Source organism: Pyrgilauda ruficollis, unplaced genomic scaffold (assembly GCF_017590135.1).
Source record: "Pyrgilauda ruficollis isolate IOZ18807 unplaced genomic scaffold, ASM1759013v1 scaffold29, whole genome shotgun sequence".
Lineage (NCBI taxonomy): Eukaryota > Metazoa > Chordata > Aves > Passeriformes > Passeridae > Pyrgilauda > Pyrgilauda ruficollis.
This window is the reverse complement of record NW_024524266.1, coordinates 15,110,208-15,126,644: the sequence shown is the minus strand read 5'-3', so window position 1 is coordinate 15,126,644 and position 16,437 is coordinate 15,110,208. Positions and strand designations below refer to the sequence as shown.

Here is a 16,437-nt window from a genome sequence, read left to right as displayed (position 1 = left end):
ACTGGTCACACTAAACAAAAGTGAATCTCTGCCGTCTGAGGTATCACAGTTGAGATTATGTCAAGGACCAAATAATTTTATATGTCAGCATATTAATTTTGAAGAACTAATGCATCTCTGTTGACTATTATTTTGAATAAAACAGACAAAGATTTCAAAAAAACCTTTAATCTGGCACTATTCTGAAAAGTCTGAATTATATATGGGATCCTCATGTCTTTTTTATTAAAGAAGTGGGCGCAAGAAGCCTTTCATTTTAATGAAACTAATTTGGCAGTAAAGCACTCCACACTTCTCAAAAGTTACTCTCCAGCAAACTATAAAGAAAAGCTCTATATTTGCTGTTTGTGATGCAAAAATATTGCTTTTTGTGTTTAGAATATGGATGTCTTGAAAGTTACTTAAGATTTTTTTATGACAAGAGATTTCAGTATTTTTTGCTTTCTTTGTTTCAACCTGTTACCTTTCTTTTAAATCCTCAGACAAGGACTATGAGAAGGGTGGGAATGGCAAGGTTTAAATGCTTTCATTTTAATTTGTTATGTTTTTCGGTTTATGTTTTACTTATATAATTTCTTAATATATCCATTTTTAAAAGCACACCTAAAAAAAAAACATTCATTGCAGAGGGATTATTTTATGATAATAGATAAAAGAGAGGTAACATATTTGAAAGACATTTTACTAAAATGCCTACAATCTCAAGCAAATATTTAGGTACCAAATATAAGATCAGTCTTACCAGCAATGACATCAGTTAACAATGCTTTGCTATGTTTCCTTCCTGACACCCCTCAGAATGATGACATTTCATCCCTTATAAGAAAAATAAATCGTAAAAAGAAGTAAATGAAGGTGCCAGACAAAGCTCATATAATCAGAAGATCTAAAAAGTCATCTTAGCTGCTTATATTCTAGTTTTATCTTAACCTCCACTCAGCTGGCAGCACTTTTTTGTGCAGTGCTGACATCAGACCTAAGATGAGAATTCAGTCGGTGGTAGTGAATATTTTTGGTTTAATTTTTGAGAGTATAGTCTTGGATATGCTTTCAAAATGCTGGTAGGATGCATTGAAAAGGCAATGTTACCCAGAATACTGTGTGATTCATCATTTCCACCTTTGTGAACATATTCCTGTGATTTTTGAGAAAGTCTTTTACGATTATAAAAAGAAAAGAGTTCTTGAGTTATTTCAGGAGAGAGTAGCATCAGTAATACAGTATTTGACAAAAGGATCTATGGATCCTTGTGACTTCAGGGATGAGTTTCTTAAAAGTTTTAGCATGAGTTTAATGAAAGTAAATTTTCCCACCACTTGAGTGTATATATAGTCTAGTACCCTTATCTCTTCCAGAAAAGCAATAGATCATCTGTAGGTCTGATAGGTCCTCCCACAGATGAACAAAAATGACCTCACACCAAAAAGTGTTGCTGTTTTTAAATTAAATGGCTGGTTTTTTTCTGTTCCACAAAGGATTTGCTCAGATTTCTAGACACCATGAATTCAGTTCATTGAGAGCTTAGTTGTTTTGGGTTTTGAATCGGAGAATATTCTGAGGTATGATACCCACAAAGATCATCCAGTCCAGCTCTTAAGTGAATGGCCCATAAAGGGATGGAACCCAGGACCTTGCTGTTACTAGCACCATGCTCCAACTGTAATCCAGTGTTAATGATTTAATTGTACACAATTAAAAAGGAGAATAGGGCTGTTATCTTACAGTGAGGTCATCAGTTTCCAATACAGTGAGCAAGTTACCAACAGAAACTAAGCAGGAAATGTGTTTACAGGACCATTCCTTACTGCTCTGACACTTGCTATTTCATTTTTTTTCCCTCATTCTTGGATTTTATTTTGGTCTTGATTAAAATAAAATTCTGTTTCTTTGTTCATAATTACTGTGTGTCAAATGTTCTTTACTCCTTTCTGTTGAAAAGGAGGACGGTACTGGTGTTCAAGGGAAATTCTACTCGACAAAATCATTAAATAGTTTATAGAACAGAATTCTAAAGGGAGAGCAGTTTTGTGGCCAGACTTCAATCATAACTGAAGCTTAATGTGGGTATATCAAAGAACTGCCCTATTTCAGAAATTTTCCTCTTTTGCATATGCAGGAGATGAAGGAGGAGCAAGGTACTGAAAGAAGAATAAGTTTGGTTTGTGAAAGAACAGAAATTTCAATTTCTGTTCCACTCCCATTAGAAAATTAAGACAAATGTGTTGTTCTTTCTCTTAAAGGTGAGATTTTCTACAGTAATTAGAAAATTTTAGTTTGTTTGAACAAGAACAGAAGCTAATGCTCTGTGCCCTGAAATTCTAACCTTAAATCTATTTCCTATTATTCTGTATATAAATTAACAAACTACAGCAAACTGATTGTTGCTTTCATCCACAGCTCATAGAACAAATGAATGTCTTTTCAGTCCCCTCCATAGACTTCTTATCAGGCTTCATGTCCTTTAAAACAAACTGAACAGAAATTAATAAAGCTGATGGACTGAGTGAGAGTGCCAGGAAAAGGAATTTGACCTTAGTTGTCATGTTTTGTTTGCATTGTTATTATTGTGATAGCTTTTTTTCCCCCTGGTGTTTTCCCTGTATTTTTGTATTTCTTCAGCTGCTGTGCAGGCAGTTTAAGATTTCCCCTTGCTGGCTTGTCAGTCATGCTTGAAACCAATGATAATTCAGTCTGCTATTAAATGCTTAGTCTCTCTTTGGAGGTTACCAGCAAACATGTCAAGTTGACAACAGCAGTGCTTGCCTTTTTTGTGTGGCTGTTGTTTAGCTATGACTGAAATTTCAATCAATCACATGTTTTTATATAAAGAAACAAAGAAATCAATAAATAATGAGTCCCCATTATTCCTGATAAGGATCAGTGGCACAAGAGGCTGATGGCTGTGACTCTTGCTGACCAAGGCAGAGCTTTGGGGAAGTGGCAACACAGAGGGCAGATTGGAAAGCAGTAGAATTAGCAATGTGGTTTTCTTGCATGTCCCAAAATAGGCATGGTGAGGAATCACTGAGGAGAGGTGAGATTCCCCTGGTAAATCTTGAGGACAGAGCATTTATGGTGAATCTGATACAGGTGCATAAAATGGAAAACAGTAAGTAAGCAAGGAATTTGTGAAAAGGAAAAGATTTTGTTGTATGTTCATGTTGTTTGTCATCCAATATCAATTAAATTTTGACCAATACCCCAAATTTATATTCCCTGACAAATATAAGAAATGTAGAGCACTTCCCAGCTACTAAGCATTACATCTCCTGCAAATTATAAAAAAATATTATCTTCTACAAATGATAAGAAATAATAGCTCTTGGAACTATCACTCTAGCTGGCATTTCTGCAGGTTTTTCCTTTGTGCAAGATACATAATCAGTTACATATCTGAGTAATACCTGCTTAAGCACAGTAGTGCCTTGTGGCAATGCATCATATGGGTCCACTTCATGGTATTATTTTTATCTGTTTAAAATGTGCCATGTATTTCTGAGATTTCATTGGTTTAATTGACACATTGTATGGTAAAAGCAGAGTTTTGTGAAGGGTCTAAAGGGCCAAGCTTGCAATGCCCATTTCCATCATCCATTTTTCATTTCCATTTCCCTTTTTCATTTTATCTTGGTAGTGTTATATGTTTGCTTTTGTCCTTATTTTCTTTTCTAGGTTTTTTTATTTCCTTTAATGTATATGATTTTTTTGTTTTCTAAATTCACATCAAGTTAGAGTCTAATTTAGTGTTGGGATTTTTTAACTCTAGCTTGGATGTGTTTTCTGTACCCCACAACATGGCTTATATGTGCTAGGTTCAGTTATTTTTTGCCTTAAAATCTGAAAAACTTGATGATGTTTCTTACCAGTAATGGTAAACAGTTCCAAAATTTCCATGAGTTCTTGATGCTTGGTGCATGTCTGAGGCTGATGCTTCAGCTATGTCAGTGAATTACCAGCAGTGTCAGTTGATGAACAATATACCTTTACTGATTCCAAGAAGTTAGATTTATTTTTGAGGTAGTTGACTTGTAAGTTTCTCAGTGAGGATGGGGGGCAGCTCTTCCAGTGCTTGTCTTCTCCTTTTTTTTCCTGTGGAAACACCAGCAGAATACACTTGTGAAATAAGATGGCACTAAGAAATCTTAGTTCAGATCTGCCTTTGCTTAACCCCCTTCCTTTTTATACTGTGCTGACCCCTTAGAGCTGTGGACATTTGTCACTGTTACTTCTTTTCATGTTGGGGAAGATAAAAGTAGAAGTATGGAATGTATTCATTAAATTTTGCTTTAGCTAAATTTGTTTTCCCATCATGTCCCTGCTCTTATGTCTGCTGTTACTCTCCTTTCTGCTGGCTGGGACAAGGTACACAGCCCAGTCTCAGGAGAGTGGGTTAAAGATGGACAAGAATAATTATTCCTTTAATAAGAATAATTATTCCTTTCATTTTTACTATCTTTCACATGCTAATATGTATTGGAACCTTCATTAAGCTGTTGGTCTTGATTTAAAATACTGAATTTCTTCAAGGCTACAGCTAGTTCAGAGGCTGTCAGATTATACGGAGTTTAAATATTTCTTGTAGTGTCTGTTGTTTTGAACACATCTATTGAATCTTTCTGCTAACACATTGCTAATGGCTTTTCCCATTTGGAATTGTTTAAATTCTTCCAGGTTTGGCTAATCTGAATAAATCTGCTATTTTGCTCTTCATACCTTTTTCCCAGTGGTTCATTACTGCACTAAATACCACCATTTACTACTCCCTTGAAAAAGGCTCCTAATGCTCAGGGTTGAACATTATTTACCTTGACCACATTATATACTCTCAATCTCAGTTTTCTTTAATTCAAGGGGTTTCTGCAACAAAACTTCACTTCCTTAACTTGCTTCCCAAATAGGTGCTTGTAAAGAGGTTATGATAATCTTTATGGATTTCTGTGCATAAGCTGAAGTAAAGCTGAATCACCAGTTAAGCTGATGAATGCATCAGTTATGTGTTCATTTCCCTGACTAAAGTTTGGAAAGTGTTTGAGAACAGGTAGGCATATGTTAAGGAAAAGAAATGCATCTCCTCAGATACTGGATAAATTATCTGTAATATACAGAGGATACTTGCATGGCAATGAGTACAAAATGATAGATCTCAAGGCAAATCAAGTATCTTTTTAAAGTAAACACCTGATAACTATTTGAAAGATCATTAAGAAGGAAATCACACACTATTTAAGAGAAAGATTTGGATGACTCTGCCACAATTGCCTGTGAGCACACAAAGGTTCAGGTATATCCATTTTTCTCTTGTCTCTTCATAACAGAATAGTCAGACTTCCTCACTCCTAGACTTAGAGATTTGGTGTATTTATGTCTCTCTCCACTCTGTTAAATGGTCCAGAATTGTTGTTTGAAGGGTTATGATTTCTCCTACTAAGAATTTTTGTCTTTGAAATTCATCCAAAAAAGAATTGAGGTAGAACTATCAGAGAACATCCTGTTCTCTTTGAAGTCAGCTGAAGGTTAGCCATTCATCCTCAGTGGAGTTAGGATTTTCTCTGTAAGGCTTTTGTATCAAACACATGCTGAAGTTCTGTTGAACAGAGAGTGAGTTTAATACCATGTGAATTTGCTGAACTGGGCTCTGGAAATTCACTACTTAATTATTTATTTCTATTTGCATGATCCTGAGGAAGAGAACTAGAGCTGTAGTTTCTTTCCATGTTATTGAATCTGCATAATAATAAATTATTAGTATTTCTCTATATTCTCATATACCTCTGGTTGTAGTTCCTGATGTTTTGCCATCTTTCTGCAGCAGATCTATTTTAATCAGATTATCTCCTTATAGTGGAGAACTTATTCTATATTTCAGTTTTCTGTTGGAGTTTGAAATTTCCTGAAGAGTAAAAAATAAATGTATAAGGTATGGAGTGGTTATTGCAACTAATATTTTTTTTTAATTGTATAAACATAAGAGGCAATAGGCAGGCTGCCTTCTCTCCTTCTTACTCAGATGCTGACCAGTTTTTGTTACCAGCTGCTTCTGGCCTGAATTTTACAGATCTGTTTTGTTTTTTTCTGGTTAGTATTTTATGCTTCTTGAAATATGTTGACAGAATACATGTTTTAAAATATATTGAACCAGTCTGATCTGTCAGCATCTTTGTGTAATGTGAGCACTACTTGAGGCCCATGTTTTAGAGAGGGAAAAATAATGTGTGTGTTTATCTAAGTGTTTATTTAATGTTACTTAATATGACGCATGGTACAATAAGAACTGTAAGTGCTGCCAGACAAGTTTTCCAGCCTGGGAATTGAGGCTTCTCTCTCTCTTGCATGGTAGCAAATCACTTTTTTGCTAGTCCATGGAGTTCAGCCCTCAGAGGCTGATGCTCCAAATGAAAACAACACTAGCAGTTTAATAGTATCCTTTGTGAGCCCTAATTGATTTCATGTAATGCCATCAGTGCACTTCACAGTCTTATTAAATCTAGTTGTTTTTGCAGTAAGTAAGGCTAAGAAAACAAGTGCCTTTAGAATATAATTAGTTCCATAATCATTTTAAATTATACTTCACTGTCTTAGAAAGCAAAGATTTTATCTTACTAAATTACATCTGAGTAATTAATATGCTGTTTATTAAATGGTATTCTTGACTGTCTTGGAATTTTGAAAGAATTATATGTTTCAGAATGCAAGAAAAAACTTAATTCTACATATTATAGACCATGAAGCATGAAGAAGACAAACAGAACAATATTTTTTGCTTCTTTTGTTAGAATAAGAGACTAGTTTTGTCTGTTTGGTTTAAGTTTTGATTTTAGTATTTCTTCTTTTTCTGACTTCTCTCTTCAATAGGAGTAACAGAATTATTAAATGTTATCTTCCCATGTCTTATTGGGGCATTACTTGAATTATACACGGGTTAGACTGGAATCTGTTCTGTGGGTTCAGAGAACTGAGGGGAGGGGGGTTACCAGGTTCTTTGTTCTGTTGGATTTTGTTTTGTTTTTTCCTTTCTCTTTCTCTCTTTCTTTTTCTTTCTTTTTCTTTTTTTCTTTTTTTACTTATTTAGTGGTTTAAGATATTTCCTTAAAATTTGATTGAGGGCTATTTAGAAAAGCCTCTGGAGTGAATTAATCAGAATATTATTCTGTGTCTATAAATAATTTTTAATGATACCTCATATGTCTGTGATTGTTGAATGTTGTTCAGATTCCCTTCTCATTAACCTGGTAACAGTTACGATTTACTCTCTGGAAACCGATTGACTTTAATGAAAATTTATCGGGAGATAAAAAATCACAAGGAAACATAAACTGTTTTCAATAGCATAAAGGATAACCTGTATTTGATTGTAATTACAAAGGAATCTCCTTCTTTTCATTAATGGTTGTTCTGTAGCTCACCATGTAAGTGTGATAATCTATGGTTATGATGGTTGGAGATGTACACTTATAATATGTTTTTATATATTCCTAACCTATGCCAAAGCAAGCTAGGGAAAGGAGACAAAAGTGATGAGGGCAAGAAAAGCCTGTTGGAAAACATTCCCTCTAACTCTCTCTTTTTTATACCATTAAGAGGCATTTTGGGAATGTAGGAACCCATAAGTGAATAAAATAGAGATAGAAATTTTTTTTTAAAAGGTTGATGATGAGTTTTCCTACAGGATAACACAGATGCCCTTGTGCTGATCTTGTCAGGTGCTTAATTAAAAAGGGGTTGTTTAAAGGTCCTGTCCATACGTGTGATTTTGCTCCCCAGGGGGTGATATTTCCTTTGTTTTTAGCAACTCTTCTCAGTCTCATAAAAAATGGTGTAGAATAGATGGGGGAGTAATATCCAAGGCTGATCTGAAACTATGGATAAATACAGGGTTGGGGTTGGTTGTTTTTTTTTTTTCTCTTTTTGCTATTCAATATCTATTGTGCTTTAAAAATAAATGTATGGGACAAACAGTCTAAATTCAAAAATATGTCTTCAAATTGATTTAGTATCTTTAGTAACAAAGAAAGTTCAGAGGAAAATGCTGTGAGAAGGGTTGATGATTTTTGTTATTTTTATAGAAATCCTGTTTCTTTCAAGAAAGTCTTTGAGAGTTATAAGGCTAAGAAACAAGCTAGCCAATGAACAGTAGCAAAAGAAATTACTTCCTCTCTCTTGCTGCATCCATTTTCCTGAGCACAGAAACACCAGAAACACATTTTCTTGTTTTGAATAGATTTAAAATACGAAAATATAAGGCTAAGAAACAAGCTAGCCAATGAACAGTAGCAAAAGAAATTACTTCCTCTCTCTTGCTGCATCCATTTTCCTAAGCACAGAAACACATTTTCTTGTTTTGAAGAGATTTAAAATACGAAAGTTGTTCAGGAAAAATGACTTGCATCTTGTTTAGTAGAGTGAGTAACTGTTCATTGAAGCATTTCTCCCTTTGTCTCGACAGATTTTTAAGAAAAGACAAACTTTGGACTTATCATTATGATCAGGAGATGGTTTAGAATGTTGTAATTTTCATATCTGAGGAAAGTGTTGTCATTTAGGAAACTGATTGCTAGGAAAAGAACAGGACTTTGTCCCTGTGAAGACATTCTGAGTTCCAATCAGATCATGGGGACATTGAGGTCTTTTGTTCTTCCTTCCTGCAGAAATAAAGAGAATCAGCAGAGAGCTGCCTTTGTGTGTCTCTTTTGGACCAGCTGTTGCACTTAATCTCTCTGTATGCCCAATTAAATCTGGAATTTAAAATTATATCACTGGTTATTCATTTGTTATAAGTGTGGATAGTGCAGCCAAGACAGAGATGCCCTTCAGATTATCTGAAGAAGCCAAATCAACTTTCAGGCTGTAGATCAAGTCGTTGAGAAATTAATGGAAGGCAGAGAGAAGCACTACACTGTGAAGGTTTAAACCCAGCCAGCAACTCAGTACCATCAACCACTTGCTCACTTCCCTACATCAGGGAGAAGAATTGGAAAGAAAAGCTAGATCTCCTGGGTTTCTCCTCCAGAAAAGCTAAATAAGAACAATTTACTTATTTGGGGGAGGGTTGGAATGACACTGAATATTCTACTAATATAATTATTAATATTAATTGTATCTGTAATGAGAGGGACAGAGAGAGTAACAGAACCCAAGAGAGGCAAGTGATGCACGATCCAGTTGCTCACCACCTGCTGGCTGATACCCAGCCAGCTCCCAAGCCTGTCTTTAGAGTACAAAATTCTGTACCAGCACACCAAAGCTTTCCTGGCTTCTCACTCAGAATAATGAGAGGACAAGGGCCTGGGGATATATGTCAGCTACATGTGAACACTGATCTCAAGCAGTTTGGATGCTGATGTTGTAGCTCTAAGTTTAGTTACAATTTGAGGCTTTCTAGCCATTTGCAATAAAATTATTTCAGAGGTGTAGTTGCACACATGCGAGCAATCTCCAGTACTGCAAGATCAACTTTAGAACATTTTCCAACAACATTTTCCAACAAACCAGTTGAAATAGTGTTAGTAGGACATAAGTTTGCACATAAAAAGATCACTCCAAAAATTTATATCCACATCCACATTCCAGTGATCTACAGTAGACAAAGCCTAGTACCTCTGTTCAGATGGACAAACTAAAAGGCACATTCATGCAGAAGTGATGCTGCAAAAATCCTAAGTGTCTCTTACCATGGTGTTGAGCTAGCTGACATCCAGAGAAACACAGGAAAGCAGTACTTAAAATGCTGTCTCAGCGTAGTTTTCCCCACTGAATGTTGTAACAGGCATTCCAGAGTTAATCTGAACATCCATCACTTACTGGCATGTATTTATAACTTTAACTGGCACTGTAGAATGTAGTACCTAGGTTCTGAAAAAAAGGTCCTCCAACCTTAAAGTTGGAGCAGTCCCAAAATTAATGAATATGATTTATTTTGAATTTGCACTTCAAAATTATATCAATAATAGTTATTTTAAGAATTTAATTTTCATATCTGTGACATCTCTTTATGTTCCAACTTTATCTAAGGTTAAATTATTCTCCTGCTTTGATAGGTTCTTTATCAGTACAGGTTAAAGCAGCTGAAGAAGAGTTACCAGTGAGAGCTTAAATTTATTTAGTAGTAAAAAATTAAATATTCCAATAAAACTTTACAATTGTTCCTTTTTCATATTCATAGAATTGATATAAACCTTATGAAAATGGTGCAAACTTTTTCCAGCATTAACAGGATGATGCATGTAGTTCAAATTTTTTGTGATAGTTGGCTGGATATAGGAAATTCAGGTAACTTTTTAAATTTTATTTTATTTTTTATTGTATGGAACTGCACTGTTAGAAAAGAGAAAATACAATTATAGAGAGAAAACCACATGAATTGTAGAAGTAAAACCATTTCCTGATGCTTTGTCAGCCAGTAGTCCAGGATATTTTATTTTATATCTCAGAGAGATAACTTTAGATCACTGCAGTCTGCAGACGGAAGTGTGATTTAGTGATCTATTGAACACTGAATGATACAGAGTTGCTTTACTTTTATTGCTCTTAAAGAAATACCTTGGGAACAGCAGTGTGTTATTTTGTGCTCTGCACTTTCTGCGAGTCCTGTTAGCTGAGCATCTCAAAGCATTATTCACACACTGACCCTCACAATGTATCTCGTTCTGTGAATAAGCATTGCAATTTGAAATACACAGATACTCATAAAATGTGAATGATTTGCTCCAAATTATGTAGCAAACATTACAGCTGAAGAAAAATCTGATATTCACGCTTGCAGAGCCCCTACAAGCACTGTATTCCTTGTGTTGTAAATATGGGATTTGGTAGTGCTGAATGAAGCACTCCTGCAATAACTTGAATCACAGAACATTCTGAGATAACTTAATTTTACCCTCCTTTTCTTCATGAACATTTGTATACTGCTATGTTTAAAAAATATTAGCTTTAAAAGTTCTCAGCATGACAGCAGTGTCCTGAAACAGAGGCTGGTAACTTTCCCTTTTTGTGCATTTTTTTAAAGCCCTTAAAAACACCTTCCTGGCAGTTTAAATGTTCACACATTGCTTGACTCACTTCCTCTGACATGCCACCATTATTCCCTCAACTCAAAGCCTTGGGCTGACATGTACTTAGAAGAGCATCATAACTTCTTTCCTGCACAAAGCTCATACAACAGCTAGAGCTGGAGAGTCCACTGTCACTGATGGTACTGGTTCCTAAAAATCAAATTTACAGGGGGGTTTGGGGACCAGCTTGCCTACTTTTAGACATAAAAAAATTGAAAGCTTTTGTAAAATTAAAATAGTCTAAGTGATTTATTGTTGTAGTCAGGAGAAATAGTTTACTCTGACCTTGATCTGGTACAACAGATCTATGTAGGCAAGGGAGGAGAATCTGAATTCCAGAAATTCTGTGTCTGTGTCTTTTATAGAGGGAGTGGTTTGCCTGTCTTTTGGGTGTCTAGATGAAAATAAGATTAATCCCACCTTTAATGTTTCTTCCTTGAATAAGAAGCTTTTGGTTATACACTCTGTGATTATTTTTATATCATAGTATAACAGGTTAAAACATTATTATCCCATTAATTTTTTTTCTTACTGTTTACACTCACTGTGAAATTAAACATACCTGGATAATGGAGACTAAAGAGAAAGCATCTTTTGGTTTTGTGCAACAATGTCTCATTCAATATACATATTTCTTTAACCCCTATGCTTCTGAGCAATTTAGCATATGCTGGATTTGATGCTCAGTTTTATTCTTCATGTTTAGACCTTCTTTTTCCTTTCTATCTTCATACTTTTGTAGTGAGAAAGACAAGTAGAGTGAAGTTTATTGATATGCTGCAGGACAGTCAATGTAGCTGAATATTTATTGCATGTCAACTGTACCAAAATTTAAAATGCAACTATTATGTAGTTGCATAGTAACTAAATATGTAGTATATGTACTACATATTTTCAGTGGAATTATGGTATTAGTATGCTTATAAAGAAACACATTTCTGTAGACTGAAAGAATTATGCGCCATAAGATGTCTGTGCATCATAGACGTGCCAGAAGATTCTTCATGATAAAAACTTCATTCTCTGCTCAGATCAATAAAAGGCTATATTTCTTTCTTGAAGTTCAAGAGTTTCTCTAAAACACTAATTCTGACTTTGAGTAGTCCTCCAAATTGCTCTCCCTTTGAATATCTTTTTCATATCTGTGCTTGTGTTTTGTTTTGTTTTTTATCTCACTGTGTATTTGCAGAATGTTGTTATTTTTAGAGTATTGCTATGTATTTATAGGAATCCAGGTGTACAGCAGTTAAAAATGTGCCTTTCATATTATGAAGGAACTGCATGAGAAAAAAATGTTTTATGTGATTCTGCAAAGGCTATTAACTGCCATGCTGTGCACTGTAAATTGAATTAGAATAATGCTATAAAGCATATCCTAAAATTGTGCTCTGAAGAACTGGGAAAAAATATATTTAGTTCATGAAATTGTATTCCATTTCCAAGTTGTGTTAAATAAATGTAATGCTGGTTTTGAGCTAAAAGTGGTAAATAGGTCAATACAGACTTTTCCAGGTAAAAGATTTTCTGTGTCTTATTATCTTTTCATGTATATTGCTAGTATCTTTAGGTGTCATTTCTATGTAATTAGCCTTTAGTTAAAAAAAAAAAAAAAAAAAAACAAATTCTTTCATTGCAGTTATTTTAAATTAGAAGTGTAGCCTGACCACAAGCCATGTTTATGCCCACGTAGAATAAAGCTGGGAAAGAGATCATGTTCACTGTCCTGCAGCTGAGTGTCTCCCACTGACAGCCCCCAGGGGACACAGTCTAATGCAGCCTAAGCAATGCCATGATGTGGAGAGTTCTTGCTGGTGGCAACAGGTGCAACTGAGGTGAAAATCCAGTACATTTTTAAGCTTTAAAAAATCCCTGATGGATGAGTTTGTAGCGAGGCATTCAGTAGCTTTCTCAGTTTTTGAATGAAAAATAAGTCCTTTTTTAACAAAATGATTGGAAAAAGCAAATAAGATGTCAAAGGATTAAAAATTTAATAGAAATATGGCAGTTTTTGTGACATTAGTCTCTCAGGGAGGATATTTTTTCCTGTAGTGGTTGTCCTTGCCTATACTCTGACTGACTTTTTCTGTTCTTACTATCCTCTGCTGCAATTATTAACTATATGCTTGTCAAAAAAATTGTTAAGTCAGTGCCACTTGGCAAAACTTGTTGTGGTAGGTTGTTTTTTCTTTTCTCACTTCCCCTAGTGAACTGGGGTTAAGGGGGATATCACTTACCAAGGAGTACAGCCCCTTCACAACAGGAAGCAGGATTAGAAAGAGAGATCAGCACTTGGAAATTTCATTTCCTCCTCTGATTAATTACGGCTTGAGAAGTTATGTCTGCTAGAATCTAGTATCCTAGTCTCTCCCTAAGTAACTAGGCAGGAAATCTAATGAGATATGTGAAGACCACCACAGATAGCATAGCTGTGCATCAAAGTGCATTCATTCCACTTGAAGTAATGCACATTACCAAATGATCTTAGTAAGTATTCTCAGATCTTAAAAAATTATTTAGGCATCATGTTGGTTTTACACAAATATGCATGTAATACAATAGGTAAGTAACCTTAACAGATTTGTGCTAATAACAGTGTCATACTTAGCTGCTCATGATTCTAAATCCATATTTTGCTCAAGTTCAAAGCAAAAACATCAGTGAATACATGACACCTACATTGCATATGAATGTTGATATAACACAGATCTGCTTTAATGTTTTTTCAGCACCAGAGTTGCTGAAATCTTTAGTGTCCTTTCATAATCTGAATTAGACCTTCCCCAAGGATAAAATAGTCTTTGTCTTTAAAAATTGTATTTTGTCCTGAAACTGATAGAGATCATCCTTGCAATTTATCACATTCAAATTAAAATAATAATACATTAATAAAAAACACAAAGCCCACCACAACCTTTAGTGTTACAAGTCTTTAAGGTGTTGAACACAATCTCCAAATATTTCAAGTAGTGAAAATTAATCATTGAATTTATTGTATCATGCAGTGGTTAGGATCTAATTTTTGATTTCTAAAAATAAGCAAGTATTTCCACTGAAATATAAAAAAATAATATTTTATTAAAACAAAACCAGGGAATTACTTCTGATTTTCCATTGTGCATATTTTAGGCATAGTACTTTGAAAGAAGTACTTTTGCTTAATTTTGTGTCAGACTGATTCCACTTACAACTTCTCATGTGAAAACATAAAAAAAGGAACCCTACCTGCTAAACATACAGTACTAGTTCTGTAGCTAATGTATCAGCAAAGTTACCTTGACTGGTGCATGAAAAATATTTTGTGTGTCTTTTTTATATTTTGATTTAAAGATTAAGGTTTGTTTTCTTCTAAAGAGCCCTGTATTTGATTATTTGTACTTGTGCAGGGTTTGTGAACGTGAAGCAGCTCTGGAATCAGCCCTAAGAATGTTGCAGCAATTCTACCTGGATCTCGAAAAGTTCCTTGCTTGGCTTACAGAAGCTGAAACAACTGCAAATGTCCTGCAGGATGCTACACGCAAAGAAAAGACACTAGAGGATGCCAAAATGGTTCGGGACCTCATGCAACAGTGGCAGGTAAGCCAAGCACTTCAGTGTAGAGGCATTTGACAAACATGAGTTTATCAAGCATATCTGATATTTATAGAAGTTATATAATTTGCATCAAGTATATTCTTTGTAGCTTAACTGAATTAGTTTTTCTCCATTACTTTCAAATACATGAAGAAATGGCAATTTGGGAGTCTATTGTCAACACGCTCCATTGCGGTAATAAAAAGAGATAACGATGCAAATTTTCATAGTAAATGCCTGGACAGTTCTCATACAGTTATTTTCCTCTGGGGGAAAAAAAATCTTAAAGAAAGATAATATTGTATTTATTGTTCCAGAGAATCCTGAGGAGAAAGAAAATTAATTAGTTGAGATGAAGCTGTTGAACTATGTTGTTATACTTCCATTGCATTGTCTTCACTACAGTTATTGAGAGGAATACAGATATGTTTGCTTGAGGTCTTAAATTTTTTTAATATGAGGTTGATTGCATGTTTGGAAGGCAGGACCCTTTATTCCAGTATTGATAGAATCATATAATAGTTTAGCTTGGAAAAGACCTTTAAGATCATCAAGTCAACCATTAGCCCAGAACTGCCATGGCCATCACTGAACTGTGTCCTCAAGAGCCACATCTACACATCTTCTAGTAGCTCCAGGGATGCTGACTCAGCCCCTGCCATGGGCAGCCTCTTCCAAAGCTCAGTGACCTTTTCAGTGTAGAAATTTCTTGTATTCACTTATAGTGCGTTATTTTGATTTTGACAGGAAGTTCAAAACTGGAGATTTAAGGCCCTGGATACCCTGTGCCTTAGTTTATTTAATGATGAAAAACATACTGTGAAAAATTTAGCCATAAGTGTTAAAAAAAAAAAAAAGAGTAAATTTATATAGTAGTTCAAGAATTCTTAGCTGCAAAATAAATTCATTTATTATGATGGGTAATATTTGCAGTAGTCATAACCCAGTGCTCTGTATCAAGTCTTTACTGTGAAAGCTTTTTGTTCAAACAGGTACATTTTCCTGATAGTGGTGCAAATATTGTCTATGTATTTGCTAAAACTGGATAATGGAGCACAATTTTATCAATAGAACAATTTTATGATGCCAGCTGAATGATCAGGAAAGAGAGTATGGCTTTTCATTCTGATTCTCAGGTATTGCTGCATTGATTCTTTCAGGCTTCACACCCTGCTTGTGGGAGTTCTCGCTCACAATTCACTTTGATGTATAAAGATGAAAAGCAAGAACATGACATAAATGTGTAGTTTGCACACAGTTTATGCATATAAAAGATTCTGAGAAAAAGGATCTTTACAACATCACAGAGTATCCGAAATATGTATTTACGTTATTTGTGGAAAGGAGTTATTGCTCGCTAATGCATACAATCAGCCACATGAAGCATAAAAAGTGATATACCTTTCTTTTAACTCTGTATTGTGGGTCAGAAATATACTTACCCTATATAACATATCAGGCAAAGACTAAGAATCCGTATATTCCAAGAAACTCAGTACGTAAATTGTACAGGTATCAAAACAGACATATTCAAATACAGTCCATGTCCTCAATATGGTTTGCTATCATCCAGTATGTGTAGTAAAACTGCAAGCCCTGCCCCAGCTAGAAAAAATCCTAAATTCTTTCAATTGGAATTAGAATTTTCCAACATTTTTTTCCTGCATTAAATCTTTTTTTCTTTTTTTTTTTTCTCTCACCAACTAAGCTGAATTCAGATCCTAGGAGGTAAAATAGAATGGTGCTTTCTAATTAAATAACAGTGTCTCATGAGTCTTTGGAAAGAAATTTTGACTCCCTGGGCTTATTAGAATACATA

General features: G+C 34.8%; 1 protein-coding gene across 8 annotated transcripts in view; it reads left to right on the top strand.

Moving 5' to 3' along the window:
• DMD (dystrophin) overlaps positions 1–16,437 on the top strand; it is a 1,148,466-nt gene that overhangs the window by 894,318 nt on the left and 237,711 nt on the right. For all 8 annotated transcript variants that reach the window (XM_041472370.1, XM_041472371.1, XM_041472365.1 and 5 more), the window contains one exon: positions 14,432–14,621. In XM_041472370.1, coding sequence (XP_041328304.1) covers positions 14,432–14,621 — 190 coding nt within the window. The remainder of the gene's footprint in view (positions 1–14,431; positions 14,622–16,437) is intronic.